Genomic DNA, 16,280 nt, shown 5'->3' on the forward strand with positions numbered 1-16,280 from the left:
TGGCTTTAAACCCCGGAGATCTGTTCAAGGCTGAGTCCTGTCACTTTTAAATGGCAGATGCTTCACCGGAGACATGAATAGAGATGTGCGTGGTGTATTTTATGAGACAGGCTGAATGCATGGGACCAGGCTGCCTCTGTGATATGACAGTGAACATCTTCACAGCTGAGTATGAAAGTCTATTGCATGTGCTGTCAAATTAAAGGTGCTCCCACTACATGGAAATGTGACAGGACAAACTGGAGATAAGCTGCAGGATGACAATTTAAAGAGAGACATCTTGTGCCAGCAGAGTGTTTATGTGTCCAGTAATGTGCAGCGTGTCCTCCGCTCCTGCAGGTGGTGGTACAGGCAGCCAGCAGACCATTCTCCATGAGGAGCAGTAGAAGATGCCGGCTCTGCCAGCACTGCTGCTGTCAATACACTTCCTCTCCTTCCTGCTAGTCACCATGCCGCCACGCTCCCTCAGTCAGGCCCCCTTGCTCTCCTCTGTCCGCATGGGTGAGTGGCCAGCTGTCCCCTTGTCCCTGCTACACCTGGATCAAAGAGGCTCTCAACTTACTTTTCATGGTTTGTGCGTGAGGCATGCGTTGGTGCCTCAAAGTGGGTTTTGCAACTTTGATCAGTACAGTAAGACAAAGAGTGACAGCAAAGCAATGAGCCAAATTAGCACTAATAATATACCTGTGCTTATACAGTAAAATATTTCCCCAGCCAAAAAGTGATTGGCAGTTACAATCTAAAAAAGTCTTTTTGATCCAGCGTACGTATGCAGGTGTAGAAACAAGAGTAGAGTTACTCTAAAAAAGCTTTCATCAGGAGCAGGAAGCTGATACCTGCAACGATGCCTCCATCCTTTTTTGGAGAAACTCTGCTCTTTGATGTTTTAAATATCAGTCAATCGCCTGGATTCAGGTATAGGAATACCTACACAGTATCAGAAATGAGAAATGGACACTTTCTCTGAGCAAAAAAGAATTTTGTTTGGCCAAAGCAGCCAATGTACTCAAACCTTAGGCAAAATAATGTGAACATATCATAGACAGAAGGACTTCAGCTTTGAGGCAACTTAATCACAACCGCAAACACAGTTACAAAACTGGATAGAATTGTTCCACATATCAGTAAGCAGCATTTGTCAGCTTCAACAGAGTTCTGCCAATCAGTATTTCAACTAGTGACTAACTCCATCAAGGCCAGATCATATTAGCCCAAATTATTTTAAAGGTTAGGTGGAACCCTCTTGAAAACCCTCTTGTTGATGACAACATATGGTAAAATTTAATATCAATTACTAATCCCTGTGTCAGCCCCACTCTTTTTCTCAGTTCCCATTTCTACCCACAGATGAGCATGAATCTTCCACCCATACCCCTCTTCATATCTTTATTCATCATCTTCATCTTCTTTATTTACTCCTCACCTGTTCTTCCCCTCTCTCACTGCCCTTCCTCTTCATACTCTGTCCTCCTCTCCTCTGCTTCACCTGTCTCTCCTGCCCTCTCTGCCTCTGTAGCGGCAATCTTGGATGACCAGTCTGTGTGTGGGCGTGGGGAGCGGCTGGCGCTGGCCCTGGCCAGGGAGAACATCAACAGCGTGATGGAAGGTCCGGCCCGAGCCCGAGTGGAGGTGGACATATACGAGCTGCAAAAAGACTCCCAGTACGACACTACTGACACCAGTGAGTAGAACCGATGCACATCAAAGATGAACAGTAGTGCAGAGTCGCACAACCCATCAGAGACTGTTAAAATCCAGCTAAAGCCATTAGAGCACAATAGGGCATAGTGTCTAATACAGGCAAAAAGTGACCACTAAAAATACCAATAGATATTATTAGTAATATGAAATAGTTAATAATTTATAGTGGCCGATATAGAGTAGAAAATAACATCAACTAAATACTGCAGGGTTCTGATATTTTCCAAAAAAGATGATTACATTTTCCAAAAAGCTGCCTTTTTGCAAACAAAATAGCCAAAATGATGACTAGAATGATAAAACACCACCACTTTCATGTGATTAGGAACCAGTAAGGGTTTGCACTGATTAGTTTACAGGTCACTGGAGACCAGTAATGGGCCACCAGACCTGTCTCATTAAAAACAGTGGAGCAGTGCCCTCCAGTAACATCTGCCACTGTCTACTCAGCAGGCCACGACAAAAACAAATCAAATACTAATACAGATCACCAATGCAGGGCAGCAGAAAGAATCACCATACCACAGAGGCGCTCCAGGAAATTTGTATTGATATACAGAGTTAAAACAGAATGTTTTGAGTCTGTAAAGACAGAAGCAGTACTGCTGAATCCAGTCACTGAGGAGACAGACTCCCTGCTCCTATTCTAATAGGTCACTGACCCTGCCACAAGCTACTGGCAAAATGTCTATGTGTGCTTGAGAAGGGTTATGTACATATGTGCATGCTCGAGTTGCGGCCGTGTGTGTATGTGTCTTTATATGTATGTGTGTTTGTGTGTCCTTGACCGATGGGCAGGAGAGTCTGACAGGCTTGTTTGCTCGCAGCGTTTTTTTGGTCTCTGGATCAGAGAGCTCATCATCTTACAGCTACGGCTGTCTGCGGCACGCTTGTACGCCCTCAATCGCACACATGCACACAGGCTTTTTCACATGCATGCACACACGTCCCTTTCTGCAGACACTAATGCACATTTACACATGGGTACAGTGTCCACACACACACACACACACACACACACACACACACACACACACACACACACTCACAAACACACACACACACACACACACACAGGAGTGGGAACTGGGGGGGACTAATTGGAATGAATTAAAATACCAGCCAAATATACCAGCAAGAAAAGAGCATTATGACAATCGGAATAACATAGTAAAGTCACCAGACTAATTTCTGCTGTGTCTGTGAAAGCATGTCTCAGGTGGGTAGATAGAAAACATTGTAAAGAATAAAAAAAGATACTGAATGCTGGAAGATGAGGCCCCTGAGTTCATAATATTGTCAAATTTTTGTCTGTCCTTTTCAATACCCGAAGTTTGATTTTAAAAGATTGGTTAGGAAATAGGCTCTTTTGCTTTTCTTGCACTTATATCTGTACGCTAAATACAAAACTACAGACTGCGGTCAGTTAGCTTAGCTTAGCTTAGCTTAGTGTAGCTGTATAATTATTGTACAGACTTGAGACATTGGTGTTTCGTCTAATTCAGGGTAGAAAGCGAATAAGCATATTTCCCTATTCCTTTAAAAATTTCCTAATTTCTTTTAATTGTATCTACTCAACATAGGGGAGACTTTTTAAATATGCGCAAAAAAGTAAACTTCAGTACTCATGCATACAAAAACAGAACAATGCAGTGCTTTGCAAAAAAAAAAAAAAAAAGCTTGATAAGTTAAATGGCTTGGGTTTTGACCTTAGCTGGTCTTTGTCAAGGTTCAGATGAAGAGATGATACCTGAGGCTGACCTTTTCATGCATTCATTCAGGGGTGTGAGATAATGATAATGTCTCATTCAGACATTTGTTGTCACTTTTGGGGTTTTGAACGGTTAAATCTGCTTGAGTAGACTGTACACTGAACCATAGAGATGGTTCTTACCTGAGCCACCTCTGAGTTAATTGATTTAACATTTATAACATTTTATGTTTATTATTCTCACTTTAACAGGTGAAAATAAACAAGTGAGATGTGAAAATCTTTGTTTTTCATTTAGTTGCATAATAATTCTGCGCACTAATAGTTGCCTAATAATGGTGTACATATAGATATTCTCTTAAGAAAGCCAAAACTTCACTTTTACTACTTAAATGTTCAGGTTTGAGGGTTTGTTCACATTTTGGATTGACCAAGAGCACTGTAGTTGTACAAAAATACAACTTGCCTAATAATTGTGCATGCAGTGTATAATTAGAGCAAAATGTCTAAACAAGTGAATAATAGCAGCAGGCAACCCCTGGCCTGCCCCGCTGTACTCCTTGGAGTATTTATCTCAGAATAAATCAGATTATAATGAGACAGATTGTGCTGCCACTATAGAATCAATGGTTAAACGGAAATCACGATGCATCCTGTGAGTTTTTGCTGCATTTTAACTTTCCACACTTACGCCTTACTGCAGCCCCTACTGTATGCCAGCTCCGTGCTGCCATCAAGATGAAGCAGAGGCGAGGTGTGTGTCTGTGTGTTCACTGTTTATTTTCCCTTTTGCATTTCAGTGTGTCAGATTTTACCCAAAGGCGTCGTCTCTGTGATAGGTCCCGCCTCCAGCCCCGCCTCTGGCTCTACTGTCAGTCATATATGTGGAGAGAAGGAGGTGAGTGTGGAAGAGAAACGCACACACAGATATGTACAAATGTGTGTGTCTGTGTCATGTGTGCATACAGACATCTAGTGCCTCTTTCTCTCTGACTTACTACCCCTCCTAATCACATAGATGTCATGATAAATGTGTCTACAGAGTCAGTTTTTGTTGCCTATTGAATTTCTTCTCGTATAATTAACCATGAGCCACTTCTTCCAACTGCTTTCTCTTTTCTTACCGTAACCTTTTATCCTCAGGTCTCTCTGTTCTCTGCCTCTGCCATTTTTCTTATCTCTCTTTTCACCCCGTAGCCTCTCTAATGGATCTTCCTTATTCACAGTTTTTTCCTGTTGTGTTTGTTTGGAGGGGAGTTAATCATGACGCATTTGCTCTACTTGCCTTTGCTAACGTTTCCCTCTCCTCTCCTCTCTCCTTCTGTCAGATCCCTCATGTAAAGATCGGTCCGGAGGAAACTCCCCGCTTGCCGTACCTGCGCTTTGCCTCTGTCACTCTGTACCCTAGCAACGAGGACCTGAGTCTGGCCATAGGGGCCATCTTGCGCTCATTCAGTTACCCCTCAGCCAGCCTGGTTTGTGCCAAGGCTGAGTGTGAGTACACATCCAGCCTGTTTTATAGTTAGACAGTACATTATGTGTGACTGCACGGCTGTGTTCAGGTGGGTGTAAATGCATCACTTGTCGTCTTGCAAGCGTATTCACCTATGTGTGTGTTCACGTTAGTGTGTGTGTGTGTGTGTGCAAATGCTTCTGTGGGAGTGTTGGCACATTCACACTGTATGGGCGGATATGACTGTTTTGCACTGTTGGACACTCATTTTGACAGTCTGGTCATAAAGTTCTGTCTGTTGTCAGAGTTCAGAACATGGCTCATGCTGCAAGCCTTCCTATTTATTACTCATGCTCTCGCACACCGTCTCTTATCCACCTCAGAGGGTTGTTAGGCCAAGCCAATTTAATAGATATTCGTGTTTGAAATGCTTTCCAGTATTGGAAGAATTTAGGGGACGTTTGATTTAACTTGCCAGGCACTCAGAGAGCTTTAACATCACAGGGGATTCGGGGCTTAGTCACTAGCCCTCTTTATTTTCATTTTGAAAGAGTGTGTTATTGATTTATTATGCACTGCCCTATCAAGACTCGCAGGAATTAAAGGGCTTGGTCGGATGGTGGCTGTAGTATTCAAACAAAGCTTTGTGAATACATGACAGAATACACTATTTGCTGTAAAGTGGCAAAATCCTAATTTTTCCACGGAGTAACCGCCTGGCTTTTTGTCCAGTCCTGAGTGAAACTGAGCTGGGATGAGTTTATGTGCAGCTGTTGACTGCTCACACCTGCCGAGTACAGACGTACAGGAACTGAAGGGTAATCACACGAAGAACGAGTGGGACCACTGACGCCCATGAGCACTTCTCACGGCCGTGTGAAAAGGGGAGATTTTGACAAACAAAAAGGTGTGACATTATGAAAAATTGATTCAATCATTGAGAGACTTTCATTATCTCCCCAGCAGTTAGCCAGCATTCCTGCAGCTGAATTCCTTGTGGACTTGTCATTTCATTGAACTGAAAGAGCTTTGAAATGGCATCAGACATCTTCTTCCAGTTTTGATCATCACTTGAATGGGTATAGATAAGAGCCTTGTTTTTCACCCGGATTTTCCTCTCAGGAATTAGAGGCAACAGATAACCTGATAGTTACTGTCCGGGCTGAAAGATGCAGCTTTTACTGGTACAGACACTGAGGTGTGTGTGTGTGTGTGCGTAATATATTTGGCTTGAAGGTGATCTATACAAGGTTATCACACTCACAGACTCTGACCCACTTGGCTGCGCTATCTATCGCCATGGAGCTGGTTGCCATGGCTGCAGAATAGGTGCTAACTGCCACTCAACAGGCTTGTTCCACACTCTGAACGACTGTGTGGGTGTGTGTGTCCCGGTATGTGTGTTTGTTTTTTTTTTTCTATGTGCTTGGTTCATTTTGTCCGTACATGTGCGTGTGTTTGAGTGCTGGTTTATGCATTTGTGTATTTGTGTGTGTGTGCATGTATATTGTTGCCCCTGAGTGTGCTGTATGTCTGTACACGTGGGAGTGGGTTTCGGGGTGCTTGTGTGATTGTGTGTCTGTGTGTGCGGCTCCGCTTTGGCACTGCAGAGGTTCAACATCAGACAATGTTTACCACCAGCCCACTTGTTTTATTCATCTTGTTTACCCCTGTGTAGAGTTGTGTGTTCAAGTGAAGCAGACATTCTCTCTTTTTTTTTTTTTTTTTTTTATCAGTGAGGCGAGTAATGTGTGAAGTCACACATTTCATTGACACCCACCGTCCACGCACCCTAATTAAGTAACGTATTTAAATACTGGTCATTTTTGCAACAGCATGTTAATGGCATTAATCACATTTTCCCCTCTTTATCCCACGCAAGTAGCCGTCCATAGATATTCTGTTAAATGAGAGAGAGTCAAAGATTTTGGGTCATTTCCGACGTATCCTTCTCTTGCTACGCCTGGGTCACAACGCGCTATCTGAGCCTAATTCCATTATGCAGTTTTCATGAGATGGATGAGGTTAAGGACAGCGAGAGGGAGAGATTGAGCACGAGGAGGAGGAGATGGTGGCGGCGTAAGAGCGAGATGGATAAAGACAGAGTGAGGTAACTAGAGCACCGGGCTAAGACAAGAGAGATAGAGAGGTTGGAAGCTTATGTGTGAGAGGGAGAATATGTGGAAGGAGAGAGGAGAGGAAGCTGTAAAGTGCATTGATTTTTTTTTTTTTTTTTTTTCCCCTCCTTCCTCAAACTAATTAAAGTTTTGGCCTGGTTCAGTGATTACCCCACTGCTTACAGAGGCTTTCTCCTGCTGTAGGGCTCTGTGCGCTACCTCTCCCCTCCTCTCCTCCTCCCTCTCCCCTTCACGTCTGTCCCCAAGATGCCTGCCCCACCACTTATTTACATAGCTAGGGGTGCTTTACTATGGAATTACAATTAGGAAACAGCAGTGTAGACTTTCTAGTAAAGGCTCATTCTACGTACAATGTCAAGTGACTCTTGACTGCCCATGGTTACACTTATTTTTGAGAGTAATTCCAGGGCTCTAGTTTTATTTTTCTACTGGTAGCACTGGTGTGAACAACTGTCTCAGCTGGTCGCACAAGCACACGATTTGGTCGCATGCTTTTTTTTGGTACAGCATGGTATTAATCAGTGACTTTGCATGCTAATGAATAGCTGTCTTAATTCTTATATCCTAGTTTTGCATTGATGTAAAGATTGAAGATAAAGTGCTATGAGCAGTGGCTGATATAAAAGGTTACCTTATATTAATCTTACAAGAAAACAACAACCACGTCTACTGCGTTAGCAGCACTTTTAGGGAAGTACTGTACTTAAGTACTAATTTGAGGCACTTGTACTTAACTTGAGTATTTCTATTATTTTGGTCCATCCAGCTTATAGTTCTATGCCACCACCTCTCAGAGACAAATATTATTCTTTGTACTCCACTACATTTATCTGTCAGCTTTGCAGAGTCATATTAACAAAACAAAAAACAGAACACATTAATGCATCAGTTATAATCCAGTAATCTAATATGTATTATTCTGAAATAAAATAAAAAGCTGCAACATAAGTACGATTACTTTTGTTTCCTTTAGTATATTTTGATGCTCTTTTACTGAAGTAACATTTTTAATGTGGGACTTTTACTTGTACCAGAGGGAGGTATTATTACTTTTACTTAAGACAAAAGATCTAAGTACTGCTCTCACTACTGCTAATCACTGGGGTTGAAAATTGTGCTTTTACTTCTTCACTGGTCATTCAGCACTGCGCCCTGCTGTATCTTCATCACCATTGGTGTCTCAGCCAAATCTCTCTCACTCGAAGTGTGTGAATTGTCTCTAGTACTGTATTTTAGTCTTGCTGTTCCTGCAATTCTGCTCCTGCAGTTTGGCTCCATCCTTTTTCGTTTCCAAAATCCTTGTATTATCAATTTTGGTATTTGATTTTAAGGTTTTCAGTTGAACACAGTTACTATTTTACCCACAGTACATTCATCGCTAATAGAACTGAAAAGCAATTATTGATGGATGAGACCACAGACACAAAGGAAATTACAAAGCACTCAAACAGCCTGTACCTCTGCCAATGCTTCATAGCCCTCTAAATCTATTCTATCAATAGAAAATGTTTAGAAATTTTTCATGCTGATTGGCTGATGGCAGCCATAAATTTTGGACGACACCTAGAACATGTCTGGGAAGACTTTGTATAAAGAATCAGACTCACTTTTTTAACAGAGATACGTTTTGTTATGTTGCTGTTCAATATATGGCTAAGACACGTTGCGCTGTAATCCTGGAAGTTGATATGTGCACTTATCATCTTGTTGCATTTGCACAGTGCATTTAAATGTTACAGCACTTTATGCCAAACAATTACAGGAAAATGTGTATTTATGAGCGTCAACTTTATAACCCTGACACTAGTTGGAAGTGGTCGTGGTCCATTATATAAGCGGACATACATTGAATGGACAGTAAAGCAGGAGACAACCTGTGTTAAGGAGTTAAACTTTTGCAACAATAGATTTGAACAATTTACATTTTAATTGAACTTTTTTGTGGAAAAACTATACAAGACGCAAATTATGATTCAAAGCAGAGTATTTTATGTCCTATTACGGAGGGATTGTTTTTTGGCTCATCCAAATATTTTTTTATATCAAATTTGGTTAAGATTGAAGAAAATATGTATGATTAACATTAAAGAGGAAAAATCTGTGAACATTCATGCATACGAAGTAATGTATGAAATCTGACAACACACCGTCAATGTGATGGTGGACAATCTGCTTGGGTGTAAATGGATGTAGGCCGAAAGATTCATTTAGAGTCAAAGAATCGAGGAATTTTGCTCCGGTGCCTCACTGTTCAGGTGGTTGGAGCAAAATGTAAAGTTCTTCATAAATGGCAACGTGGTGGCGCTATAGAATGCACAAACTAATCTGTTTCTCCCAGGCCTGCACTCTTACTCTTCTTCTGCTAACACAATCTGTCGAGTTCATTTTGAGATATTCTGCTCAGTAGCAGACAAACAAACAAACATACGGCAATGAAAACAAAACATCCTTGTCGGAGGTCATGATGGATAAAAACAAGTATTACTGAGAGAAACAGTGAAATCATACTGTAGACTCCATATTAAATGATGTTTCATTTCCTGGGGATTTAGACCAACCATCGATCATAGTTTGCAAAATGACAATAGAAGACCAGCTGAGTATAAATGAAGATTTTCATAGGTCCTGCAAAGCTCACATTTTGGAAATATGAGTTGTGTCCACTGATACAGACATTGATATGCGGCTCGGCTCTGCTTTGGCTCTGCCTCAGGCCTGCTGAGACTGGAGGAACTGGTCCGCCGCTTTCTCATCTCTCGGGAGACGCTGTCAATCAGGATGCTGGATGACAACCTGGACCCTACGCCACTGCTGAAGGAGATCCGTGACGACAAAGTGGCCACCATCATCATTGACGCCAATGCTTCCGTCTCCTATCTCATCCTCAAGAAGGTCAGCTAGCACACATCAATACATTCTTCAGAGCCACCTACATGTGCAGGATGTGAAGTTACTCTTGTGTACAGTACATCCAGTAACACTCAGGGATTTGCATTTTTCTCTTTAATGTGCCCATTCAGAAAATTCAGGTTACAGTTGCAAAGGGCACGCAGAACTTACCATCTGAAGAATAATAAAACAACTCTCTCAAAGTCCTACAGGCTACACATTAGTTGCTGTAACAGAATTAACATGGAGGCTATTTTTACCTCTCTGTCCTACCGAGCTGCATAGGGAACAATATTTATGCATGTCTGCCAGCAACAATCACTTACACTCTTGAGAAAGGATTTGACAAAAGAACATTTTGCTGGGATGCGGTGCAGATGTTGGCCAGGCTTGTTCTGATTCATGGTACGGCCTGTAATGCCGATAGCCAGCGCAGTGAGTCACAGTTTGAATGCGTATGGGATGTTTTCGCTGGGAACATTGGAGCGGCTGTCCACCCTCGGCAAAATGTCCTAGTGTTAGCCTGATGATGTAAAACTGTGATTAACGTATGCTTCCTCTCCATCCCCTCTCCTCCACCATATTCTCTCCTACTTTGTCCCCCAACCCATCTCCTTTGCTCTCTGCCTCTCAATAACTCTCCTCCTTTGCCCCCATCTCTCTCTCCCTCCATCAATCTTTCTACATCTTCCCTTATTCTCTCTTTCCACATTCTATATCCCACCTGCCTCCTCTTTATTTTCTCCATCTCCCCCTCTCCTTCTCTTTGTCCTACAGGCGTCAGAGCTGGGGATGACATCAGCATTTTACAAGTACATCCTCACCACCATGGTAAGAGCTCACCTATTCTTCCTTTTCCTCTCTTTCGCCATCACTCGCTCCTCTCTCCTGCTCCTCCTCTTTTGTCCCTTTATGCGCGAGCAAAGGTGCTAAGGCGGAGAAAGTACTTTAGATAAAGGGAGAAGAGAGAGGTGACAGAGAGAAAAAAGAGAGAGGAGATGAGGGATGGGGAGAGAGAGAGAGAGGGAGAGAGGGGGGGAGGGAGAGAGAAACATCCAGTACTGTACAAAATGTGGAAGTGCAGAGGAGGAAGGCAAAAAGAAGAAGGGGTCTGGGGTGAAGGTGATGACAGACGTGATGTGCCCTTTTTCTTCTGCCACCCGCCACCTTCTCTTTCCTTCCGGTGTTTTCATCTGCCTCTTTGATACACTCCCCTCCCCTTCTACCATTTGAATTAATGGCTCTCTTTATGCTCTGAGCCTGATTTATATTTTTTTCTCCCCATCTCTGCCCTCTGTACGTGATGTGCACTTGTGCTTTAGATGCCGTGTCTTGTGTGTATATTTCTGCGAGAAGCTGCTCGAGTCATTTCCATCAACCCCCCTCTCCCCTGTATCACTGTTTCGCCTTTTCCTAGCTGTCTATATCCTTTTTTCTCACTCCATCAGAGATTAGATGTTGTCATTCCCCGTAGCCTCCCTTTATCTTTATCACACACTCCTTTGCACAGTATTTTTCAAGATTTGATATATTGTCAACATTGTCATTCACCTGATTTTTTTTATCTGTCTCTGCCAACTCCCTCCCTGCTTCTCCACCTCCTCTCTAGGACTTCCCACTACTGAGACTGGATGATATAGTGGATGAGCAGTCCAATATTGTGGGTTTCTCCATGTTTAACACCACCCATCCCTTCTATTTGGAGTTCATCAGGAGCCTCAACCTCTCTTGGAGAGAGGGCTGCGACCTGACGTACCCTGGCCCTGCGGTCAGTCTTGTGGATCCTCAAGTACTCATGCATGCGCACATTCAGGAGTTGTTTTCAACGATTTGTTTGTATGCCATGTAACATTAAGCTACTTTATTCTTCTCACTGATTCATGGAGCAGTTAAAGAGATTCAGTTAGTCTTTTGCTTGGATTTAATGGGTATTGATGTATCCATCTGTGTTTCCTCCCCACTGGTTTACTCATACCTCACACCACTTCTCTCTCTCTCCTCTTGTTTTCCCTGCCTCCTTCCCTGCATTCCTGTTAACCATTCAATCATCTGTGCTCGCACCGCTCTCCTCATTCCACTTTCTCCATTGACTCCCTGTCTGTCCTCGCTACACTCCCTACCCTACCCCCTTTTGCTTTTCACCCCCTCTATATCTCTCCCGTTTCCTCTCCACCCTTCCACAGCTCTCGTCAGCGCTGATGTTTGACGCGGTGCATGTGGTGGTGGGGGCCGTACGAGAATTGAACCGCAGTCAGGAAATCGGAGTGAAGCCACTCAGCTGCACCTCACCTCAGATCTGGCAGCACGGGACCAGTCTGATGAACTACCTTCGCATGGTAAACGCTTGCTAAATGAGCACGTGTGCAATATGTGTTGTAAGGTCACATGTACATGCACACATATACTACATCATGAGAAACAAGTAAGATATGAGCTGGAAGTATGGCCTCAGTTTAATTTGATTTTTGATTCTTTGAATGTCTACTCATATTCAGTTAGGAAAATATGTTTTGCTGCAATTAGTAGTTTTCATTATTGACTAAACTGATGCGTCATTTGGACAATAAAATGTTTTTTTTTTTTAAGGAAAGTTAAATGTTAGATGTTAAATGTTGAATGTTATCCATTGCAATTGTCCATATAAGGTGACATATTCAAATGAAAGCCGAAACGATTACTCAATCAGTCAACAAAATTTTAATTGGCAACTATTTTGATAATCGATTTATCGTTTGTGTCATTTTTTCAAGCAAAAATGCTAATGGTTTGTCAGTTCCTGTCTCTAAAATGTGAGGATTTGCTGTTTTTCTTTATTGTATGATAGTAAAGTGAATTGTTTTGGGTTGTTGGTCGGATGAAAAGCCAATTGGCAAAATTGGCAGATTGATCAATAATGAAGATAATCATTGCAGCCCTCCTTCGAATGGCCTGTCTCATTGGACCAACAGCCCAAAACCGGAATGTTCTCAATTTATAATGACATAAATCAGAACACAGCAGAAATCCTCACATTTGAGAATGTGTGACTAGAAAATGTTTGACATTTCTGCTTGAAAAATGACTCAAACAATTATTGCAAATCAGAGCTGCTGTCGATTCATTTCCTCTCAAATGATTGTTTTTAATGACTGTAGTACAACGACATTCTGTATCATCCTCACCTCATGTTGCATGTAACCTCTGTCTCTTGTTACTCTTTGTCATCTCCCATCTATGGTCGTCTGTGTGTCTCTCATCGATGACCCGTTGTCAAGGCAGCCTGAGCTCCATCTCTCATTGCCTCCGCCCCACCGGCCCGACATCTGCCTTTGTTAGTCAACATCATGGTGTGCTCCATCTTCAGCACCGCGCCATTCATCACAGATCTTGCTCACTGTGCCAGCACCTGGGTTTTGGAGAGGCAGAGCTGAGCTGTGAGGTGCAGTTCTGAGTCTCATTAGGGAGCTGTTGACTCTCTTTGCTGCTCTGTCTGAGCGACTCGCTCAGTCAGTCACTTTCTCCTAGTTGATCCAAAACTGATCATCCCTGTCTGGTCCAGCCTCAGACACTTCCTCTGCCTGTCTAGCTCTTTCTCTCTTTTTGTCTTTCACCCTCTCTTTCCTCCTAATCACTGTTGGATGGTATATTTTTTCCTAATCATGATGGACAGTGAGAAAAATGTTTATTTTTATATAGAGGATTATATTTATTGTATAAAAGATTTTATTTATTTCTCCATTTCTCTTATCTACTTTCCTCTCATTTTGTTATCCATCTCTCTCCTCTTTTCCCTTCCTCTCTCATGCATCCCCATTTCACTCCCTCTGTCTGCCTGCCAGGTGGAGTATGATGGTCTGACAGGGCGTGTGGAGTTCAACAGCAAAGGTCAAAGGACCAACTACACCCTGCGGATCCTGGAGAAACACAGAGGAGGCCATAAAGAGGTCAGGAGTCACCTGTTTCCGTGCAGCAGCCAGGTCACATTGCCTATAGGCTTTGGGTTAGTTTCAGGTCACCTGTCTGATTTCACAATGCCAGGGGAGACGTTTAACACTGAGGTCAGCCTCATCACAGACTGCTCCGATAGTAGCCAAATATCTTTACTTTTTGAAATTGGGGTTTGATGTATTTCACCTGTAGGCTCTGTGGTGTAACTTGCCATCAGACGTGGGTCATGTAGGAGCTGCAAATGTGTATTAACAGTTACTTTATCTGAAGGCTACTGAAATACATTAGCTGCTCCTATAGTCCATCAATTGAATTTCAATTCATTGAGGGATAGCAAAATTTTATAGCGGTTTGTATAGTTTGTAGTATCGATTTCAGTGTCATCAAGTGTTGATTTTAGTATTAGACTGATTTAGACTGTCCCTGTCACTACTGTGTTTTTTTGTTTTGTTTTTTTGCCTCCAACATGTGTTTTTTTCTGATGATTTGGTTTGACTATGATGGTTTTCTGATCTTAAACCATGCTAAATGGTATTTTATTAACTGCTGGGTTTTTTCCATGACTACAAACAATGACATTAACTTGAAGGAATTTGTAATCTGTCTTTAATTGGCCTCAAGCTACGTATAGAGTGGATGAACCGATATATCTACATCTAAGCTCCTTCTATAACACCGCATGTAATATTCTTATGGAGTCTTAATGGGGATTATTTTAGTCTTTGTCTCTTGTAGAACTGGATTTGCTTAGGCTTGGACTGGTGTTGGCCCTTACTTGCACTCATGCAGCAACACCCTGCAGTTTCCTCTTATTGTTATTAGGATCAATCGATCAGGAATCTGAGCTTTAGGCCAGAGTCAAACAATCAATTGGGTTTAAGTTGCATTTAGGGCTGGGTAATAAATCAATGTTACTATCTGCTGCCTCTCAGTGGCATTGTACTATGACAATATGATCATAACGTTTTATTGTTTAACAAAATGCTGTTGTTTATATGAATAATTCCAACCAAGCATTGAAGTGTTTAAAGTGAGAATGTGTAAATTTTGCTGAACAGCACCGACTGTGGCCACAAGTGCCGATTACAGGACAATTAATGAAGAGTCGGAAAGCTTGTAAACTCGTAATTTCTTCTTCCCTAGTCTCGCTTTAAAGTTTTTGTTCTATTCTTTTCATTCATTTTCCTCAACCAGATTGTCAATGTTGGATTTTTCATCTTTTTGATGTACTTGTTACAAGCCACAATGATTTGTTAAGGGTAGTAATACAACGAGCATTAGATGGAAAGGTAACGGAAGATTTTTACTGAATTTCAAAGCCCAGATTAAATGAAGCATATGTACAAACGTGACTGCAGATCCAGACTGATGGAATTATGTTGCTGTTCATTGAAGGAAGGACACACTCCTCACCTTCTCTCAGTATGTCTTGTCGTGCTCCACCGTAGGCCAACGTCCTCCCATGCTAACACTAAATACCACTTGATAACCTTTCTTATAACTAGACGTTAACTCTGTGGGAGAGTTAGGTTGTGATAATTAACACTTTAACTCTGCCCACCTCTCTGCACAGCAGCACCTACACTGCAGGCAGGCAGTGGTGTTTCACCGAGAAAAGACCACTCTTAAATGTCAGAGCAGGATAAAGAGTGTCATAGAAAATCTGTGATTCTGTCAGAGGAGTCATTACCTCTTCTCTGACCTATTGAACGACGTACAGTAATATCTCCAAAAGAAATGCCTCTGTGAGCTGCGGTTCCACCCTTGTACACTGGTTAGGTCTTAATCACACACTTATATACCTAAGTGACTTTACTGTCTCCATAAAATGGAAATATGTGAGCTGTTCTTTATGCAGTTTAAAAAGGTGTTAGTAAAGGTAAATAGACACGGCAATGAAACTTCTGATCATGAATGCTTTCACTTACTTTGCCAGCTTTGCCAGCTCATTGCTCTGCTTTTAAACAGCTTTTTTTTTTTTTAAACAATGCAAGGTACTACAGGAATGTGTATGACTCCAATGGGGGCAATTAAATCAATGTGCTTATACAGTATAACAGTAACAGTATGGATACCAAAACAAAGCATAAAATATTCAACATGCAATGATACTATAAAATAGACCAATGGTGTAAATGCACTCCCTGAAATACTTATTTGTTATAGATGGAGTGTAGCCTGCCACAACAGTAAAATAGTTGCAGTGAAGTTAGAGCTTAACAGTACATTATTCATCCCACAATAGCCATTGATTTTCTCTCTCTTTCTCTTCTCTGTTAGATCGGGATCTGGTACTCCAACAACACTCTGGCAATGAACTCCACCAGTCTGGATATTAATGTCTCAGAGACGCTGGCAAATAAGACACTCATTGTCACAACCATACTGGTAAAGTCTAAGTTAACTTCTGGACCACCACGCTGGGGAGGTCAGAGTTGTTTTTGTGTGGCTGTGCCACAGC

General features: G+C 42.0%; 1 protein-coding gene across 1 annotated transcript in view; it reads left to right on the top strand.

The window, feature by feature from the left end:
* The first annotated feature begins 389 nt into the window (after nt 1-389).
* Nucleotides 390-16,280, top strand: part of grik5 (glutamate receptor, ionotropic, kainate 5) — a 29,397-nt gene continuing 13,506 nt past the window's right edge. The window contains exons 1-10 of the mRNA XM_070836182.1: nt 390-501; nt 1,517-1,681; nt 4,213-4,310; nt 4,741-4,906; nt 9,717-9,895; nt 10,670-10,723; nt 11,502-11,660; nt 12,076-12,228; nt 13,711-13,815; nt 16,100-16,207. Of these exons, the coding sequence (XP_070692283.1) occupies nt 390-501; nt 1,517-1,681; nt 4,213-4,310; nt 4,741-4,906; nt 9,717-9,895; nt 10,670-10,723; nt 11,502-11,660; nt 12,076-12,228; nt 13,711-13,815; nt 16,100-16,207 (1,299 nt within the window). The remainder of the gene's footprint in view (nt 502-1,516; nt 1,682-4,212; nt 4,311-4,740; nt 4,907-9,716; nt 9,896-10,669; nt 10,724-11,501; nt 11,661-12,075; nt 12,229-13,710; nt 13,816-16,099; nt 16,208-16,280) is intronic.

The sequence above is a fragment of the Pempheris klunzingeri genome, chromosome 8, assembly GCF_042242105.1.
Source record: "Pempheris klunzingeri isolate RE-2024b chromosome 8, fPemKlu1.hap1, whole genome shotgun sequence".
Classification (NCBI taxonomy): Eukaryota; Metazoa; Chordata; class Actinopteri; order Acropomatiformes; family Pempheridae; genus Pempheris; species Pempheris klunzingeri.